We start from the raw sequence: 22,006 nt of genomic DNA on the forward strand, positions 1-22,006 counted from the left end.
CATGAAAGGTTGAATACTGATATTTGAAATTACATAAAAACTATAATTGTGAAATTAAAACAGTAGGAGGCAGCAAGTCACTGTAAATAAGTGAGTCATTGTGACTGAACCGAATCATTTAAACGGTTGATTCATTCAGGAGCGAAACACCGTCATGCAGCTCAGAGACGCAGAACAGTGCTGTGGCTGTGTTTGAAATTATTTTTGTTGGCAAAATAGAGCAAAAACAGTAAATATGGTGTCTAAAATGCTAGTCTATTAACTTCTTGTTTATTGAACTGTTGTAAAAAATCAACATAACATTTGTAATCATGCTGATTTTTCGAGAATAAACGGCACTCTTCATGTGATATTAACTACATGAAATGTGTATACATTTTCTGCCCCATATTTTGATCATTCTAAATGCATTTTAACAGACTGAATCATGCAGTGAAAGAACGCTCTTAGGCTATGTCCACACAGCATCTGTTTTACATTATAATCCTAAACAGTCAGTAAACAGTCTTTTCAAAAAAGTCTGAGTGCTTTTTTAAAAGCCACCATCAACATCTTTTTCTGCAGCTCAGAGTGTCTTTTCAAGATGAAAAAAGTTAAACTTTCCTAAAAAAAAAAAAATGCCCTACGTCAAGTGCCTTTTTGACAGCTGAACCAATCACAAGTGAGTAGTGAGTCGTTTTAAAAAACAAATAAAAAACAGGAAGAAAAATGGAGAAGATAGCCGGGAGAGAGATCGTATTAGTTTCGGCGCACAAGGAGTTGTATATGAGCACAAAACTCTTAACTAGTCCAAAACCTGCCTCAAACCGTGCATCATCCAACCGGAGCTCCAGGACTAAACTGTAAGCACCATTCTGCTTCCCCCCCATATAATGTTGCACACCCACAAACGTCGTTGTGAATCTACATTTCTGCAGCACACCGCACTAGGCTACTGTTGCTATAGCAACAAAAGATGCCCCCGGCTGCTGTTTGTAACCAAAACATTGCCAGCTTTTTATTTTACTAAAAAAAGACACCAAGTGTGAACACACCCTAAATGCACGTGTGCACTAGTCTTATGGACTAGACTTCATCACGTAATGTGTGTGTGTGTGTGCTCGGTTTTATTTAATTTTTGAGATACACTCAATAACGTCAAATCGCACATCGTTAAAACAATTACAATATTATGACAGACCATATATATTGCACAACCCTAGACAGCCATCAGGACAAGACCACAGGAACCAGATGAGTCCTCTGCACGATCTGACTCTGCTGCAGCCTAGAATTTATCCCCAGAGGAGAACGACACACTGTTTCACTGTTTAATACTGTAAAGTTGCTTTGACACAATCTGCATTGTAAAAAGTGCTATATAAATAATGGTGACTTGACTTGAATTGACCCCTAGTTTCGGTCAATGATTTCGTCCGTCTAAAACAATTTTTCACCGTAGCCAAATGTCTGAAAATGGTTTCGCAGATTTTTTTTTAATTTTTTGTGTGCTGAAATGTTGACTAGTTTTAATTTGGGGTTTGATTTGCAGGAATGCCCCCACCCCCTCCGCCCCCGCATGGCTCCGCCCCTCTCTCTGTTCCCGCCGCCTCCTCTCAATCCCAATGTGCTCAGCGCTCCGCCCAGCATCCGGCAGAAGTCACCCGCAGTGACGGCCTCCTCCAGCGACTCCACCCCCTTGGCCCTGCCTGCCCGAGGCTCCGCCCACCAGATGCCGCCGCCCCCCGGCACCACGCCCACCATCGAGAAGCGGGCCACAGTCTCGGGCCCTGGGGCGTCCTCGGCCCCACCAGGTGGAGCCACCATCTCGGCCAAGCCGCAGATCATCAACCCCAAGACGGAGGTGACGCGCTTCGTGCCCACAGCACTCCGTGGTTCGCAGGGACCCGGGCCCCCGGGCCGCAGGGACGAGGAGCCGCCCAAACCAGCGGCCGCGGCCAAACCCAGCCAGCCTCCCGGCGCCGCGCCACCCGGCCTCAAGACCAAGGACCAGATGTACGAGGCCTTCATGCGCGAGATGGAGGGGCTGCTGTGAGCTTCTGTACATTCACCAGATTGTTTTATCTGCAGATGTGAATAAACGCCAGATGTCAAACTCTGCTGCTCTTCAGTCTCTTTTTATGTGGTTTAAGGTTAAAAACACATTATTTTCCACGTACTGTACATTATTGTTTCTCCTCTATGCCCCGTGTTCTGGAACATGTTGATTTTTACAAAGCTTATCGTTCTGAAAAGGTGAGGTGTGCTCTGATTGGCCAGCTATCCAGTGCTTTGCGAATTGGCTGAATACCCTAAGGCATGTGATAGAAATTACCATATTTGGAAACAAACAGCATCTCCTTGACAACATACTACAGCGAGAATAAGTTACTTCTCCTTTCTTTGCGTGAACGTTTGGGAGGTGTTATGCAAATCTTCCCACATCGTGACGTAGTACATGTGGGGCGTGTTACAATGAGCCCATTTTAGGACGAATCTAAACTTTTATAAAGAACATCTCTTTGGGTTTGAGGCTTTAGTCTTTGCAACTTTACAGATCTTATGAATGCAAAACACTCCAAAGAGAAAGGAAAACTTGAAATCTCATCATAAAACCCCTTCAAGTACCTCAAAACAACAAAATAAAAGCATTTCTCATCATTTACATTTATGCATTTAGCAGACGCTTTTATCCAAAACGACTTGCAGTGCATTCAGGCTACACTTTTTTTTTTTTTAATCAGCACATCAGTGTGTTCTCTGGGAATTGAACCCACAACCTTTTGCACTGCTAACGCAATGCTCTACAGCTGAGCTAAAGGAACACTATGGCTCATTATTTCCACATATTCTGTAATTTGACTAAAGATATTTTTACACAGTTGTCAGTCACACCCAGATAAAAAGCTGATTTTTAAACATGTAATAACAGTGTGAGTGCTTGTTTACACCAGGAATGCTATAACTACTAAACTATAACCATTAAGATAATAAGGATAGATCTTTTTATTTTCAAAAACAATTTTCTCTGGCATTCAGGTTGTTTCAAGCCAATTTGACACCCTAGGCGAAACCCCTGTTGCACCCCCCCCTCCCAAAATCCAAAAAAAAAAATATATATATATATACAGTATGTGGACAACCAAAAATGGGTAATACTGCCACGTGACGCCGCAGGGCCGCGGTGTTAGCTGCAAGTCAGTTGCCCGTGTTAAAGTTATTTGTGAAACTACCGCCAGGTGTTGCAAAGGCATGGGTTGCAAACTGACTGTAATTGTAAAATTTTGGTTTGTAAACGGAGATGAAACGATGAAGTAAAGCAACAATAACATTATAATATGTAAGGGATAATGTACATCCAGCCAGTTGTTCTTGCAGAATAAACCCCGACAGGGTGATCAGGACCCCGACGCGACAGCTGTGGCCTAATGGTTAGAGAGTTGGGCTTGTAACCAGAAGGTCTCAGGTTTGAGTCTCGGTGCTGGCAGGAGTTGTAGGTGGAAGGGGAGTGGAATGAACAGCGCTCTCTTCTCCCTCAATCCCATGACTGAAGTGCCCTTGAGCAAGGCACGAACCCCCAGTTGCATAACATACCTGCGGAATGTTGCGACTGACCAATCAGAATCAAGTATTCCACAGAGCCGTGTAATAAAACATCAAGTATTCCACAGAGCCATGTAATAAAACATTTCAAATATTTGAAATAAACATTACCTGAAATTATATATATATTATTTTCGTTTCGTTTAACTCGAAGTACTTTAGGAACAAAAAAGGCTCTTACTGCTTGCTATTGTTATTAAACAGTCATATATAATATCTATATATACCACAGATTAAAAGGTAAATGTTTTTCATTTCAGTTTCGTTCTTGGCAAAAAAATAAATAAATAAATCCTTCAGGTTCCATATGCAGAGCATAATGAGAACGGTCCCAGCTTTTAGAAATATTTCTTATTAACTTAAAAGTTATGCCTTTACTGTGTGACACAAAATGGAGTATTTTCTGTTTTTCAGCTGTTAGATCGCGCTGGTGCCTCGCGCACATATTCACTGGAAACAGCACCGTGCCATAAGTGAAAAAAAAGGTGACGTGACATACAGCCAAGTGTGGTGAGCCATACTCAGAATTCGTGCTCTGCATTACCCATCCAAAGTGTACACCACACACACACACAACACACATTAGAATCACAATTAGGAAGTGATTTAAATCACGATAACGTACTACATGAAATTGTAATGGGATAGTGGAATTTTTTTATTGTACAATATAATTGAGTAAAAGTATATGCATTTAGTTTTAATCAAAATAAAGAACGCTTCACCAAAATGATACTTGTTTATAAGTTTAGTACTATTAAATATTTTATCCTGTCGGCTACTAGCATTTTTGTTTATCATTATTATTAAGTAGACTTTTTAGCTCAGTTTCAATTTATTCATCCTTTAGGGGGTTGTGTCATTATATTAAGTATGTCCAATATAATTCATATTGAAGAGTTCAAATAAAGTTGAGTCCAAATCCACAATAATGTATTCGCTCGCGAAGACAGTGTGCCGTTTTGTGCGTGCTTGCGTCACTTCCGGCTGTGGGCGGTGCTCAGCAGCACGTGGGGTGAGGCGACCGCAAAACATGGCGGATCAGAGAGACGATGTCTGTGGACGAAGAAAAAAAAAAAAACACAAATACTAGCCGAAGCGAGGAGGAACGACACACAGAAAACAGAAGCGAAGAAAAACAAACAGACGAAGAACAGGAAGACGACAGCAGCACGGACAGACAACGAGCAAACACAAAGACGACACAAACACTGATAGAGACACACAAGAGCTTCAGAAATCTGTTCTTTTGAGAAACCACGCGCGTGGTGTAGTTCACTCTCGCAGAGAATCGATTCATTCGACCGAATTCTTTCACAGCTGTCAGAGCGCGTTATTATTGCACTGATGGTGAGATGACGCGGAATGGGACGAGACTTTAACGCTTTGAGTTAACGTTGTGCTTGTGTTCTAGCGCTCCAAACACGCGCGTGTTCCCGCGGATTGAGCCGCCGCCCTGCAGGGCAAACGAAGCGTAGCAGCCTGTATGTCTAAATCGCCCCGTGACGTCACCACCGAATGCGACAGCGGGCACCGTTGTTGACTAGTGAGCAGGAGGCGCGGGGGTGGGGGGGTTTAATAGCAGGTTTTTTTTTGTGATATGCTATTTACACGCAAATAATAGCTCAACTCTATTATACACATGAGTTAACGTACAAAGTCCACAATTCCATGTAGCCAACCATAAAAAGCGGACTTTACTATACATTTTAGCGGCAGCGCAGCAGTAAAAGCGTTGAGGGTTGTCATGGCACCCAGATACACTGCAGACGGATTACTGTAAAAGGACTGCACCGACTGTGTCTGCTGCGCTAGCACATCAAATCTCTGTTTCTCCAACAGAATCGCGAAGTAGACATTTTAATCAAATCAGCAGTGGAATTACCCACCGCTTTTAAAAAGATATCTTTTGGACAATTATTCAAGTTAAACGCAACTAGGCAAACAAAACAAATTTAGTAACATTAAATCTTTATCTGAAAATGACCACAGATTAAGCAATTTAATATTCTGAAATAATATTTCTAGGTTGTGTTCATGTGTGCATTAAAACAAATTTGGATGTTAAATGGTCCTTTTCTTCCTGACAGAAATGTTTAATCACTTGAGCGTCTGACGGAGCGTCTTTATAACTTGTGCGGGGCGCAGGCTGGAGTTAGTCTGGTTAGCTGCAGATTACTCTGCAGTTGTTGTATGTTGTAAAAAAAAACACTAAATATTCATAAGTCCTTAGGGACCATGCAGCCGGGCACACATAGGCTATTATCAATCACCAAAATGCCGGCGTAAGAAGCGCTGTTTCCTCCTTCGGGTCGGTCAAGCCTCACTGTAGAAAAACGACGGGACACTCAGACGCTGTTGTATTCCTATTAAGATTTTAAGGCTGAACGCTTTCAAACTAACGCTGTAACTCTATGGTCGGCCGTGCTGGAACAGGAACCGTCACAAACACCAAACCCATTTTATAGTTATTTATTTCTATCTTTCCATGCGGTGTGGCTATCTGGGACTTTCAGTATGTAGTTTACAGGTTAGACATTATCACTTTCCTCTGCTATCATTATGGCACATTGGTGAGTGCTATTTTGGACGCTTTAGTTGTTTTCCCTCCGAATTCTCGGTCCCCCCTATCGTGGACCCCTCTGCGTTGGTTTGGACACGGCAAGCGGGTGACACTTGACCGTTCACGCTAACAACAGGCGGATCGAGGACTGTTGTCAAAGCAACTGTACAAAGCAGTCAAGTTGGAAAAATGTTTTGTAATCATATAATGGAATGACAATTATAGCTAGTTAACACAGAATTTTTCTCCAGGGTTAAAGGGCAGAGGAGTTCATCATTTGAATTTCAGTGTGTGTCCAATCCAGCTCCAGTTCCGGTCGAAATAGTGTACAGAATATATATATGGGGTGTGGTGTGAAAAGTGGTTGAACAGTTTTTTAAATAGCTGAAAAGTATGCTCCTAATGTTTCAGTCAGTCAGCATTATAGATAACGTATTATTTACTAATCGAACTTTAGAAATCAGAAATCAAACTTGATAACCATGTTGCTCTGCATATTAGTCATTTGTTAACTGAACTGATTGTAAAACAAAATAATGATAAAGTGAGATAATGATAAGAATTCTACTAATACGAACTCTAATAAACGCAGCCAAGGAGTTAGGATTAATGGAGCTGCGAGTCATGAATATTAATCATGTTTTGTATGCGTTTCGCTTAGAACTGATTTGCTGAACTCAAATTGGACAGGGCATTAATATATAGGGGCGGGTCGCGGCCAATGAAGAATGCCGTTTGCACATTAGATCCGCCCACTACCAGGAAACCCCCAAGCAGTTCTTTAAAAAGCTGAAGAATTCCAAAGGAACGCCGTGGTTTTGACAGGATAAGAGCATAAAGAATTATAATGAACATGAAGCGCATCAATAGTTTAATAATCAAGTGATCTCTCGATCGATAAATAATCGTACTCTCTCTAAAGCTCTTTGTAACATCGTTGCTCTAATCACGTGTGGATCAAGTGAAGGGTCTACTCTCGTCGATCTCGCTCTCCCTCTCTCGCTCCTCCTGTCTCTCTCCCCTCTCTCGTTTAGTGCAGTCTTTCATGTATAAGCGCGAAAACTAGAAATAAATCTCTCTCTGCGGTGTGAGAGACAAAGCGACGGCGACTGCGCCTTCACACTAGAGTTTACGGTACGTCAAATTCAGATGAACTGAAAAATATCTCAGATGGGTTGATGGAAAGTGAAACTCTGAAGCGCTTAGTCAGTGCCCCAAATAAAAGACACCTGACGAAGAGACGAGGAAAAAACACAGGGCGTTGTAGGGGAAATTTGAGCAGAATATGAGTACTTCACACGAGATTTCCCAAGCTCTTAGTATGTTTCCCACCCCCTGGAGCTGCTAATGATATGCAGGATTCATTCGAAAAAAAAGTAAAGAAAAAACGCGCTTGGGGGTATGGAGAGACAGTTTTTTTCATTTTTTGAAGAAAATGCTTCAGTAGATTGGGGGTGGGAAAAAACGCAGCTGTAGGAAGACTTTTTGACGTGTTTTTTTTCTTTGCTAGGTCGCAGCGTGCGTTGCTGACTGCCAGGGCCCCAAAGAGAAGGGGAAAGGGAGGAGGGGAAAAAGACAAAGGATCCACCACTGCAGGCCCATGAGCCCCGGAGGCGGTGTTGATTCTCTCACGATCCCAGAAAAAATCAAGTCCCTTTAGCACTTTATACAATACAGTTTTGTCAAAGGGAGGTTAGATTTTGATTGTGTGTGTGTGTGTGGGTAAGTCAACCCCGGAGGATGAGGAGGGGGATGAGGAGAAAGAGGAGAACAGATTGGGGATCAAGTGGGGATAAGGTCTCCATGAACCCCACCAGCCATTGGTCAATCCCAGATTTCCTTTTCCGTCTGCACCAAGGCGCCAGCAGCAGCCTCCTCCAACATGCGGCTCCCCCCAACCAAGGGCCTCCTTTTGGGCCGCCTCCGCTCCTCCAAGAGGCCGCGGGCCCCGTCGGGCCCCCGCCCCAGGACCGCCCCCCGGTGCGTTTCATCAGTGATATGAAAGCAGAAATCTTTTACCGGAGTCGTTAAGCACAATATTTTCACTAAAAGTGTTTTCTGTGCTAAAATTTGTGGTTTTTGATGTGTCTGAAAGTATGGCGGGGTTGGCGGTTGTTTGGTCGAATTTGGTTTAGATTGTGGTAAAAATTTTGCTGATGGGTTTTGTCACAAAAAGGGCCCTCCTTCCCTGAGGCCCCCGGGACTCCCCGCAGCCTCAGGGCCCCATACCAGCATGCGCCTCCGGGGCCCCTAGGACGCCCGCCGGGGACCTAAAAGGGAAAACCCCCACCGGGTCTGCCCCCTGGCCCCCTCCCGAGGACCCCCAAAAACGCTCCCCCCTGGGCCCACAGGGTGAGTGTTTTTGTGGAGAGGGGGTTTGGGTTTGGGGGGGTTGAGCGAGGGAGTGGTGTGTGTGTGAGATAGGGGGTTGTGTTGTGGGGGAGAAAAGGGAGGTGTGTGGTGGGAGAGTGAGGGTGTGTGAGGAGTGAGGTGGTGGGTGTGAGAAAGAGGGGTGTGGAGGGGGGTGTAGGGTGTGTGGCGGGGGGTGAGTGTGGGTGTGTGAGATTGAGTGTGGTTGTGTGGGAGGGAGTGGTGTGTGTGAGAGAGGTGGTGTGTGTGAGGAGTGAGTGTGTGTTTTGTGAGAGGGAGGTGGTGTGGAGAGGGGTAGGTGTGTGAGCGGGAGGGAGTGTTTTGGTGGGGAGATAGGGTGGTGTGTGTGAGAGAGAGAGTGTGTGTGTGTGAGGATGGGGGTGGAGGGGAGTGGGGGTGGTGGGAGAGAGAGGTGGTGTGTGAGAGATGTGGGTGGGTGAGGAGTAGGTGTGTGTGTGTTGAGAGAGAGAGAGGTGGGGTTTGTGGGAGAGGTGGGGTGGAGGAGTGAGTTGTGTTGTGTGGAGGGGAGTGTGGGTTGGGGGAGAAAAGTGAGGGTTGGAGCGAGTGGTGGTTGGTGGAAGAGCGAGAGAGGGGAGAGGAGAGGGTCAGTGGTTTTGAGGGAGCGGGTGAGTGTGAGCAAGAGGAGGGTGAGTGTGTGTTGGATAGAGGAGGAGAGAGAGGGGGGCTGTGTGTGAGTTGTGGATGAGAGAAGTGAGTGTGAAGAGTTTTGTGAAGTGTGAGCTTCGAAGAGAGAGCGAGGAGAGAGGGAGTTAAATAAGTTGTAAGTATCGAGTGAAGTGGGTGTGGAGGGGGTTGGTGGGGTGTGTGATAGAGAGAGGAAAGAGTGGAAGAGAGCTAGTTGATGAGTGGAGGTCAGAGGTGTGTGAAAGTGTTGGGTTTGTAGAGGAGGGAGGGCAGTGAAGAAAAAGGAGAAAAATAGTGAGTGGGCTTTTGTTTAGATGAGGAAGGAAGTTGGGAGGGGTGGGGGTGGAGAGGGAAGAGTGGTGGAGGTGAGAGAGAGAGTGTGTGGGGGTGAAGGAGAGGGAGAGGTGTGTGTGTGTGCGGGGGAGAAGAGGAGGGTGTGTGTGGTGTGTGTGAGGTGTGGTGTGGGAGAGAGAGTGTGTGTGTGATGAGAGGATTTGGTGTGGAGGAGAGAGGGTGTGGGAGTGAGAGAGAGAGTGGGGGGGCGGGGTGGGGGGAGAGAGAGTGGGTGGGGTGGGGGGGTTGGGGGAGGAGAGGGAGGAGAGAGGGTGGTGTGTGTGGTGAGAGGAGAGTGTGTGGGGGTGAGAGAGAGAGGGGGGTGTGTGTGTAGGGTGCTAGAACTGAAAACAAAAATAAAAAAGAAAAGTTAACTTTTTTAAGATGAAACGTTTGGCAATAAACATCATCTGCGCAATATATGGTTTTCTGGCTTAAAGAAATCTAGTTTTTTTTCATAAAAATTTAAACCCATTTTTCAAAAAGGGCATCATCTTTTGTCAAATTTTTTCATTAACAGGGGAAAAAAAATAAGATTTAGGAGTTGCCAAGAAAAGAAATGAACGTTAAATTTTTCCCCAATTACGCAATAAAAAGTGCGTATCTTTATTTATTTTTTACCTTATCCAAAACAAATCCTTGTAGCACAAGCTCTTGTAATAAAGTCTTTGTTTTATTCTGAATCATCTTTGAAAGCGGGAAAAAACACAGAAGCGCGTTGAAAGCGCTTTTAGTGTTTTTACCACGTTTAAGCAGGACAAAAGGCTTTTAATCTGCCTTTACAAATGATAAAAAAATTTTTGATAAAATAAAAGGTTGAAAACTGATATTTGAAATTTACAAAAAAAACTAATTGTAAATTAAAAACCCAGGGAGGACAGCAAAGTCAGTAAAAAGTGAGTCTTGGATAAAACCGAAAAAATTTTAAAACGGTTTTCATTCAGGAGCAAAAAACCCCGTCTGCGTCGAGACGCAAAACAGTGCTGTGGTGTGTTTAAAATTTTTTGTTGGCAAAATAGGAAAAAAACAAAAAATAGGTTTGGTCTAAAATGCTCTTATAATTTTGTTTATTGAAAATTTTGTAAAAAATCAAAATAACATTTTTAATCTCTGATTTTTCAGAAAATAAAGGCACTTTCTGTGATATTTAAATCATGAAAGGTATCATTTTTGCCCCCCATTTTTATATTTAAAAGCTTTTTAAAAAGACGAATCATGCGTGAAGAACGCTTTAGGAGTCCACAAGCACTGTTTTTCATTATAATCTAAACACGTAAACAGTCTTTTCAAAAAGTTGAGGCTTTTTTAAAAGCCCCCCATCAACATTTTTCTGCACAGAGTGTTTTCAAGATGAAAAAAATTTAAAATTCCTAAAAAAAAAAAAAAAACCCTCGTCAAGTGCCTTTTTTACAGTGACCAACACAAGTGAGTAGTGGGTTTTAACAAAAAAAAATAAAAAACAGGAAGAAAAAGGAGAAGATAGCGGGGAAGAGATCGTATTAGTTCGGCGCACAAAAGGGTTTATATAGCAAAAACTCTTTAAATAGTCCAAAAACCTGCCCCAAACGTGCATCATCCCCCCGGGCTCCGGATAAATGAAGCCCCATTTGTTCCCCCCCCTATAAGTTGCCCCCCACAAAGGGTTGTGAATTACATTTCTGCAGCACACCGCACGGCTTTGGGCTATAGCAACAAAAGATGCCCCGGCTGCTGTTTTTAACCAAAAACTTGCCAGCTTTTTATTTTACTAAAAAAAGAACAAAGTGTGAACCACCCTAAAAACGTGGCATATCTTTGGGGCTGGGCCTTTTTGTAAATGTGTGTGGTGTGTGCTCGGTTATTTAATTTTGGATACATCAAAACGTAAAAACGCAATCGTTAAAAAAATTACAATATTATGACAGACCCAAAATATGCAAACTAGACAGCCATCAGGCAAGACCACAGGAACCGGAGCCCCTGCACGATTGACTTGCGCAAGCCCCAGGGAATTTTTCCCCCGGAGAAGAAAACCCCCTGTTTTTACTGTTTAATACTGTAAAAGGGTTTTAAAAAAATCTGCATTTAAAAAAGCTATTAAATAAAGGTGACTTGATTTAATTTACCCTAGTTTCGGTCAATGATTTGTCCCTCTAAAAAAATTTTTTAAAGTACCAAAGCTAAAAGGGTTTTGCAGATTTTTTTTTTTAAATTTTTTGGTTTCTGAAAAGTTGTGTTTTTTAATTTTGGGGTTTTTTATTTTTGGGAATGCCCCCACCCCCTCCGCCCCGCATGGTCCCCCCCTCTCTTTCCCGCCCCCCTCTCAATCCAATGTGCTCAGGCCCCCGCCCACTCCGGGGCAGAAGTACCCGCAGTGACGGCCTCCCCAGGACCCAAACCCCCCCGGCCCTGCCTGCCGAGGCTCCGCCCAAAAGATGCCGCCGCCCCCCCAAGGGCCCCAGCCCCCCATCGAGAAGCGGGCCCCCAGTCTCGGGCCCGGGGCGGGCCCTCGGCCCCCCAGGTGGGGCCCCATCTGGCCAAAGCCGAAATATCAACCCCCAAGCGGAGGTGACGCTTCGGGGCCCCCCAAATCCGTGTTTTCAGGGGCCGGGCCCCGGGCCGCGGGGACGAGGAGGCGCCCAAACCCGCGGCCCCGGGGCCCAAACCCGCCAGCCTCCCGGGGCCGCGCCACCGGCCCAAGACCAAGGACCCGGACAAAGGGCCTTTTGCGGAATGGGGGGGGGTGTGAGCTTTTACTTTACCAGTTTTTTTATCGAGTGGAATAAACGCCCCGATGTCAAACTCTGGCTTTCGTTTTTTTTATGTGGTTTTAAAGGGTTTTTAAAAACTTATTTTCATACTGTACATATGTTTTCTCTAGCCCCTGTTTGGAACATGTTTTATTTTTCAAAATTTGGTTTTTGAAAAGGGAGGGGTTTTCTCTGATTGGCCAGCTCCAGTGCTTTGCGATTTTGGGGTGAAACCCTAAGGCATTGATTTGAAATTTCATATTTTGGAAAAAAAACAGCATCTCCTTGACAACTACAAGCGAGAAAAAGTTCTTTCCTTCTTTGCGGAAAGTTTTTGGGAGGGTATGCAAACTTTTCCACATCGTGACGTAGGGCATGTGGGGGTGTTTCAATGAGCCCTTTTTGGAGAATCAAAAATTTAAAAGAAATTCCCTTTGGGGGTTTTAGGCTTTAGTCTTTTAACTTTACAGATCTTGAAAGCAAAAAATCCAAAGAGAAAAAGGGAAAAATTGAAATTCATAAAAACCCCTTCAAGACCCCAAAACAACAAAAAAAAGCATTCTCACATTACATTTAGCATTTAGCAGACGCTTTTTCCAAAACGCTTTCAGTGCCTTCAGGAAAACCCCTTTTTTTTTTTTTAAACAGCACCATCAGTGTGGTTTTCTGGGGGAAATTTAACCCCCAACCTTTTTTCCTGCTAACGCAAGCTCTACAGCTGAGGTAAAGGAACACTAGGTAAATTTTTTCCACAAATTTTGTAATTTGACAAAAATATTTTTTCAAGTTGGGCAGTCCAACCCCCGATAAAAAGCTGATTTTAAAAAGTAATAAAAAGTGTGAGTGCCCTTGTTTAAACCAGGAAGCATAACTTAAAATTAACCAAATTTAAAAAAATAAAGGGAAATTTATTTTCAAAAACCAAATTTTTTCGGGGATTAAAGGTTTGTTTTAAGCCAATTTTACACCCTGGCGAAACCCCTGTTTCACCCCCCCCTCCCCCCCCCCAAAAAAAAAAAAATAATATATAGATACAGTATGGGAAAAACCCAAAAAGGGTAATACTGCCACGTGACGCCCCCAGGGCCGCGGTGTTAGCGGGAAGTCAGTTGGTGTTTTAAAAATTTTGGGGGAAACCCACCGCCGGGGTTTTCAAAGGAAAGGGTTGAAAAATGACTTTTAATTTTAAAAAATTTTTGGGTTTTTAAACGGAGATTTAAAGATGAAGTAAAAACAACAAAACATTAAATATGGAAAAGGGGTACATGTAACCAGGCCCCGGGTTTTTCTTGCAGAAAAACCCCGACAGGGTGATAAGGGCCCCCGAAAGGAAAGGGTGTTTGGGTAATGGTTAGGAGAAATTTGGGCTTTTTAACCCGAAGGGGCTTTAGGTTTGGTCTCGGTGTGGCAGGGTTTTTAGGGGGAAAGGGGAAAAGGAAATGAAAAAGCGCTCTCTTTCCCCCCTCAAAAACCCAAAGACTGAAATGCCCCTTTAGCAAGGCACTGAAACCCCCCGGATAACCCTTTCCTCGGAAAAGTTGCGAATGAAAAATCAGAATCAAGTATTCCACAAGCCGTGTAAAAAAAACATTGAACCTATTTTTAAAAACCCCTTTGGGAAAATTTTCAGTGAGTTTAAATTTTAAAAAAGTTTTTATATCTTTGGCTAAAAGTCTAGCATCAAAAAAAAAAGAAAGACCTTTACACAAAGGCTTTACTGTTTCTTTTTATTAAACAGTCATTTATAATAATATATAAAAAGATTAAAAGGTAAAGGGTTTTTATTTCAGGGTTTTTCTTGGCAAAAAATAATAAATAAATCCTTCAGGTTTCCCTATGCAGAGAAAAATGAGAAGGTCCACATTTTAGAAAATAATTTCTTTATTTTAAATTAAAATTATGCCTTTTTCGGTGGCCAAAAAGGGAGGTTTTCTTTTTCAGCTGTTTGATCGCGCTGGTGCCTCGCGCAAAATTTTTCACTGGAAAAAACACCGGGCCAAAAAATGAAAAAAAGGGAAGTGGGGCATACAGCCCAAATGTGGGAACCATACTCAAATTTGTGCTCTGCATTTAAAACCCAAACCCAAAATGTACACACACACACCCACCCCCACCATTTTGAATTTACACTTAGGAAGTGATTTAAATCACGAAAACGTACTACATTTAAAATTGTAAGGATAGGTTGGAAAATTTTTTTTTTAAATTTTAAAATTTAGTTAAAAAAAAAGATAGGGATTTTTGTTTTTAATTTAAAAAAACGGCTTCACCAAAAAAAGATTCCCTTTTTAAAAAGGACTATTAAAAGGTTTTTTTCCTGTCGTCACTTAGCATTTTTTTTTCATTATTTTAAAATAGACTTTTTGCCGGGTTTTAAATTTAATTAATTTTGGGGGGTTGGGTTTATTTATTAAGTATTCCAAAAATTAATCAAATGCAGGGGTTCAAATAAAAGGTGGGGGGGCCAAAAATTCCCCAAAATGGGATTCCCCCGCCCAGACAGTGTGCCGTTTGTGCCCCCTGTTTCCCTCACCCTTCCGGGGTGTGGGCGGTGCTTCAGCAGCACGTGGGGGAGGCGCCGGAAAAAAATGGCGGGGGCAGAGGGGGACGCGTCTGTGGACCGGGGAAGAAAAAAAAAAAAAAAATAAAAAAAAACCCAAAAAGGGGGAAGGGAAAAACGACACACCCGAAAAAAAAAAAGAGAAGAAAAACACACAGACGACCGAAAAGACGAAAGCCCGCAGGGGAGGGCAGGGCAAACGAGACACAAGGACACCCCAAACACGAAGAGAAAAAAGCCCAAGAGGTTTGGAGAAGCGGGAAAAACGCTTGGGGTAGTTCACTCCTCCCAGAATCGATTTAATTTGACCGGGAAACTTTCACAGCTGTCAGAGGGGCGATTATTTCATGATGGTTTAGAGACGCGGAATGACGAGACTTTTAACGCTTTTGAGGGGTTTAAAGTTGTGTTTTGTTTATAGCGAAAAAACGCGCGTGTTCCCGCGAGCGCCGGCCCGCAGGGGAAAAAAGCGACAGCTTGATGTCTAAATCGCCCCTGGGGTTTAAAAACCCCCCTGCGACGCGCGCCCTTTGTTGACTGTGAGGGAGGGGGGCGCCGGGGGTGGGGGGTTTAATAGGGTTTTTTTTTTGTGATATGCTATTACCCCTGCAAAAAAAAATAAAATCAAATTATTTTTTAAACTAGTTAAAGTACAAAGTCACAATCCCTGTAAACCAACCAAAAAAAAAAGCGGGGTTTTCTATGATTAGCGCCCAAACAGAAGGTGGGGTTGTATGGGCCCCCGATACACTGCCCGGGAATTTCTGTAAAAAAGACCTGGCAAATGGTTCCCTTTTTGGGGCTTTTCGCGCTAGCAATAAACTCTGTTTTCCCAAAAGAACGGGGGAAGGAGATTTTAATCAACATCAGCAAGGGGAATTACCCCCCCCTTTTTTAAACGATACTTTGGGGCCTTTTCAAAAAACGCACGGCACACAAAAAATTTTAGAAACTTTAAAATCTTACTGAAAAGCCCCATTAAGCAATTTATATTCTAAAATTATTTCTGGTTGTTTCGGGGCTTTTTAAAAAATTTGGAGAAATGGCCCTTTCTGACAAAAAAGTTATCATGAGGCGAGGGCGTTTATAACTCGTGGGGGTCGGGAGTTATTCTGGTTAGTTCAGATTACGCTGCTTTGTTGTAGTTGTAAAAAAACACAAAATTCCATCATGATGCAGCAGGCAAAATAGGCTAATCCCCAAAAAATGGGGGGAAAGAAGCCCTGTTTCGGGGTCCAAGCCAGGAGAAACGACCTCAGCAGCGTTTTTTCAATTTAATTTGCTGAACGCTTCAAATAACCCCACTACAGTCTCCGGGCTCACAGCCACAAACAAAAAACCTTTTATATTTTTTTTATTTCTTTTTCATGGTCTGGCATTGGGATTCAGTATGGAGAAAGGTTAGATTATAACTTTCTGTATTATTATATCACTTTGTGAGGTAATTAGCGTTTATTTGTTTTCCGGGGGGATCGATCAAAGGGGCATAAAGGGGGTGCCCGGAGCCCTTAACAAGCGGGATAGAGAGGGGTTAAAGCAACTGACGCTTTAAATTTGGAAAAATTTTTAATAATGCAAAATTAAGAATTTAACACAAATTTTTGAAAAAGGGCATTTTTCATTGAATTCGTGATACATCCACCCATTTCAGTCAAAATGTGATATATTATTTTGTGTGTGTGGGGAAAATGGCACAGTTTTTAAAATCTGAAATAGCTCTTAACTCGTCAGTAAAACATTTAAAAAAAGATTTTTTAAATAAAGAATTAGTAATTAGAAAAAAATTGAAACCATTTTTGAATGCATATTAGTCTTTTAACAAACCTGATGAAAAACAAATATGATAAGAAAATATAAAAATTTATAAAAAGAAATAAAACGACAAAGGATTGGTTTTAATGAGCTGCTGGTTTAATAAAATATTAATCATGTTTTTGCTTCGGGGGAACGATTTGTGAAATAAAAAAAGGGAGATTAAGGTAGCCCACCCCAATGAGAATCCCGTTTCCCCACATTAGTGCCCACTACCGAAAACCCAGCGTTCTTAAAAGTGAAAAATTTTAAAGGAACCCGTTTTTTTACGGAAAATACTTTCAAAAAATAACTTTTAAGTAGCGAATCAATTTTTTTTCCCCTTCTCAATCTCTCTATCTCTCTTTTTCTCTCTCTTCCCTCTCTATCTTCTCCTCTATTTTCTCTCTCTCTATCTCTCTCTCCTCTCTCTCTGTCTCTCTCTCTTTTTTTTTGGGTTCTCTCTTTTTCTCTTTTCTTTTTTTCCCCGGTGTGGAGACAAAGGAGGGCGCCCGCCCCTTACACTAGAGTTTACGGACGCAAAAAAGGGTTTGCTTTCCATCCAATCAGTGAATGAAATAGACCAATCGTTTTGAGGAGAGAAAACCTGAAGCCGAGTGTTCGGCGAGGTGAAAATATGGCACGCAGTTTTTTGGGGCTGCGGGTGTTTTGCTTTCCCTTTGGGGTTTTCTGGGTGGATGGTTTGGGGGGTGCGGGGGGTGCTGGGAGTTTAAATGTGTAGGGGGGGGAGGGAGGGAGGGAGGGGGGTTTTGGGGATTTGAGGGGTAGAGAGACACCCCCTGGTTGTTAGGGTCCCATTGTTTGCCCTTTTTTTGTAGCTCAAATTTTAAACATGTCCCTCCCCCTAGGTCTTTTATTTTTGAAAGTTCTTCCCCCGATCTGTTTAGTTTTTTTTGAGGTTTTTAGTGTTTTTCCCGTCCTGATACGAGTGTCCATTCCCTCTTTAGTTCTTGGGTGGACATTTTTAGTTTGGTTTTTTTTGGTCCAGTTTTCTCGGAGTTGTTTAGTGTCTGTAGGGTCAGGGGTGGACTTTTCACCAGTTCCACTATTTATTCTAACATTGCAAACTGTGTAGCTGAACAACTGTGAACAACACCAGTATTATAGGCAAACATACTTAGCCTCCACACTGGCAGTAAAATTGGAATTTATTAGCATTTGGGTAATATTTGACATCATTTAGGCCAGAGTGAAGATTTAGTCACAAGCAAAGTGATTACTCGAATGTAGGGGTCAGATGAAAACCAGCAGTTAAACCCCCGGGTGCAGCAAAGTCAGATTGAGGGACCCAACTTTCCCGGGGGTGCTGAGGGCAAGGCTTTAAGGGGATCTGTCTTGGGGGCCCGTCCGGCTCCGGGCTTTCGGGCGAGGGTCCTTTTTAGGTGCTGATCCCCATTGGGGATACAGATGGATTGGGGCTTCGGGGACTTGGAAAAAAAGAGGAAAACAGACTAAATGAGCCCTGATGCCATTTTCTAACGATAGCAAGAAAAGGGTTATGGGAAGGTTCCCCCGGTTCCCCTTACCAAATTTAAAGCAGCCTTTAAAAACTTTAACGGATTTGGATATTGAAGGTATTAGTATGTTATGTTGCCGAAAAAGGTGGGTCTTTTAAACTGTTTAAACGCAAAAGTGTGCTGCCTCCTATCGATGTTTTTTAGGGAGCCGTGCAGTGTTGACGGACCCGGGGTAATTGATCAATTCCTGGTTTGTAAGAACCTAGCTGCGCTTTGGACTAACTGGTTTGTTATTAAGCGGCAGAACAACCCCCCAAAGGATTACAATAACAACCCTTTAGGTCATAAGGATGGATTAACATTTCTCATTTGCATTGAGAGAAAGGCCGAATTTAAAATATATTTTTGGTGGGAAAAAGCATTTTACAAAAGCAAAAAAAAAAAATTTTGTGGCCTAATGGGGTTGGGGAGTTGGACTCGTAATCCTAAGGTTTAAGTTTTTTTTCTCGGGCCCCAGGCAGAATGCTAGGTGGTGGGAGTGATGTACTGCGCTCTATCCACCCTCAATACCACGACTGAGGTGGGCCCTTGAGCAAGACACCGAACCTCAACTGCCCCCGGGCCGCCGCAGCATAATGATACCCACTGCCCGGGTGTGGTGTTCACGTGTGTGTGTGTGTTCACGGTAGTTTGGTGTGTTCACGTTGTGTGTGTTGTTTCACTGCTCCGGTGTGTGCATTGTGCACTTTGTATGGGTTACATGGAGAGCACAAATTCTGAGTATGGGTCACCCGTACTTGCTGTATGTCACGTCCCTGTCCTGAAAAGTACCGCACTATACTGAGCCTTGCGTACTCATACTGCACTTGTGATCATTATGATACCTCTTCATTCACTGCTACGAATTGGATGGCGGTCAGATAAGTACGATTAAATCATGCTAATGCACTTCCATTAATGCCAACAAAGGGTTCTAGTCTATGCAAAAGAATAGTGGGTTCAATAGTGTTCGAACGCAGCACTAATAATCCAATAGCACTAATAGAGAGATACAACCACGATCAGATGATAAGAGCAGGTTCATTTGTAACTCTAATTTATGTGTGTGTGTTTGTCTGTCTGTCTCTGTTTGTGTGTGTTTTAGGTGTCACTGAAGGTCTCTGTGAAGCTGTGATCTGCTGGGATGGAAGAAACGACCAAGACCAGTAGAAGCCATCCCCCCCCTTTGTTAAAAAAAGCTCTGGGAGGCGGTGAGCAGTCCTCACACACACAATAGGGTTGGGTTTATCGAGTCAGTCCCTTTTCAGGCACCGACAAATTGCCTCGAGACAGAGTATCGGGAAAACGTCGTTACCAAATTTCGATACCTAGGGGGTTAATCTCGTCAACGTCAGAGCCGGTAAGCCTGCAGAACTAGGTGTGTTCACTAGAAGCGGCGCGGTGCAGATCGATTCAGGTGTTTTGACATCTGCGAGGAGCAAATTCAGAAGAGTACAGAGCAGTCTGCTCGTGGTACTGTAATACACCGATTGGTCTGCCCACCAAGTTGGTCCGTGTCAAGTCGAAACACATCTACTGATTTACACCAGTTAACCATCAAGAGATGTGGCTCACACGTGAGAATGTAGTGTGTAAGGGCTGGGCGATATGCCTAATAAAAAAAATCCCCGATTTTTTCCACCAAAAATCCGATTTACGAGTGTTAAATGCGATATTTTTTGCCCCCCATACAATATTCAAATGACAAAGAAATTGTTCAAACACCGTTTGTAATATAATAATTTATTATTTACCAGTCAACTTTATAACTGAGAAGATGATTTTTAAATTTTTTTTATTTAATACTAGCCCATCATGCCTATCTAATCATCCAACTCAGCGTTAAGAAACTGTTAAAATTAAAATTGGCAAACTACGCAGTGATTCTTTTTTTTTTTTTCTTTATATAAATTATGTGAAAATAGAGCAGGACACTGTTCTAACTGTGTCTAAACTGGACGCGAGAGTTGTCGTGCTGCGCCATAGCTGCGCTAAAAGTCTGTCTAAACTTGACCTCCACAATACAGGTTGCAAATCATGTGAACGTAGTGTCAGAACATTTTGTCATAAACAGAACGAGCATCAGTTTACTGATGGGGATCGTGTCGCATCACGCCGCGTCCAGTTTAAGACAACATCACTGGGTTCTAATTGTCTTTTTGTCGGATCGCAACCACTCATGCCCGGTGTAGACATTGCATGCGTTTTAAATGGGTTATGTTACAGCCCTGCTTGTTTTTTAATTTTTTTATGAAATATCTGTATTGACTGCATGATCATATCATCGCTTATTATTTACTGCCATGCGAGCCACAAAAGTAAAGATTGGTGAGCCGGTGCAATGAGCATTGCTGCAGGTTGCTTTTTTTGGCGGATATGCTGTGCTTGTGCTGCCGCGGTCTTGTTCATTTTGTAGGGCAAAACATCTCTCTCACTCGGTAGCGGAGTATGTGAGCGGAGTGGAGCGGCCAACTATTTCCCTCCGCGCGTTCCGAGCATTTAACACCATCACTCCACACTCACTGATACCAGAAACACCGCTCCGCCTTCGCTCCGTGGCTAAAGTATTTCAGTATGTTTTAAATGTTATGTTAATAACATAGCCTATATTAAAAATAAAAAGTAAATAAAATAACAGTAGAGCTATTGTGTGCAAACTTTATTTTTTTCCCTACCACATGCCAAAAGAATAACCACATTGTCCGCATTAAAAGGTATAATTGCTGCTTTCTGCTGTGCAAATTTTGTTTGTAAATGAAAATAGCTATTTCATTTTCGTCAGTTATTTTATCTACAGATCGATGCATTTCTTACAGATTTCAAAATCAGATAAAGATGAAGTATTGTAAGATTACATTTGTTTGAATGCATATTGTGAAAGCGATTGCGTGTGAATGTGCTGTATCTGTTTAAATCATGCTTAACCCAGAAATATTCAGTATAAAAGAAAAGACAAACTCCTTGAGAACTAGCCTATATAACTTCCCGCTCGGTTATTGCCGTCAATTATAATCTTCTGATTTGAGAGATTCATCTGTATCAAGCTATAGCTAAATATGTTGAACATGTGAATTATTGCTAAATATGCAGTTATATTACGGGCCGTTGGCATGAATTGTACTCGTGATGGAGCAGTGGAGGAGTGCTCTTGGAGCGAGTGTAAAAACCACGACGCTCTGACTTTTAAAAAACCCGCGCCTCGCTCCAGTCAAAATCACACACCGCTCTACTACGCGCTCCGGAGAAACATACTTTGCTCGGCAGCATGTCTTTATGGCAAACGCACGGAGGAGGGTTAAGCCAATCGAACAACGGGAGCCCTGAGTGGAGCGTCGGTGGACTGTTAAAAAGAAAACCGATTTTTCATTCAAACAAACGATTGTAAACTACACATTCGAGTTAATCGATTAAAATCGATTTATCGCCCAGCCCTAGTAGTGTGAATGCGTCCCAGCCCGCTTAGCTGTAAGACTATATTTACACTGGTGCGTTTTTGTTTCATTTTTGTCATACTGGCATTTCCACTGCGTTTCAAGACGGCTTTCCACTATCTCCGACAAAACGGAAGTCATTCTTTCACAATGAAGAGTAGAGAAGCGGGGAGCTGCGTGGGAGCTCTGATCATATGCAGATGTCTGTTCATACTACACGACAGAAAAGCGTGTTACGTGACCATTCATGCACACTGTAGCATCATGCTACATAAGACAATAAATAAGTTTTATATCCTGCTTTTACTCAAAACTCACTTTAAAACACCATTGAGTGTTTGTAATAACTTCTGATGGCGTCTAATGTGTTTTTGGCCATGTACTGTTGCTGAAAATAAATATGTTATTACCTCTGAATCTGAATCAGAGCAAGCGATCATTGAAGAGAGAGCACAGGCAGACAGCGCTGGAAGCTGGTAAAGCCT

General features: G+C 42.8%; 1 protein-coding gene across 1 annotated transcript in view; it reads left to right on the top strand.

Moving 5' to 3' along the window:
• Window positions 1-2,099, top strand: part of LOC109064917 (WW domain-binding protein 11-like) — an 18,672-nt gene extending 16,573 nt beyond the window's left edge. The window contains 2 exon segments of the mRNA XM_042716095.1: window positions 1,532-1,556; window positions 1,558-2,099. Of these exon segments, the coding sequence (XP_042572029.1) occupies window positions 1,532-1,556; window positions 1,558-2,035 (503 nt within the window). The 3' untranslated portion in view covers window positions 2,036-2,099.
• Window positions 2,100-22,006: the final 19,907 nt, after the last annotated feature.

The sequence above is a fragment of the Cyprinus carpio genome, chromosome A3 (genome assembly GCF_018340385.1).
Source record: "Cyprinus carpio isolate SPL01 chromosome A3, ASM1834038v1, whole genome shotgun sequence".
Classification (NCBI taxonomy): domain Eukaryota; kingdom Metazoa; phylum Chordata; class Actinopteri; order Cypriniformes; family Cyprinidae; genus Cyprinus; species Cyprinus carpio.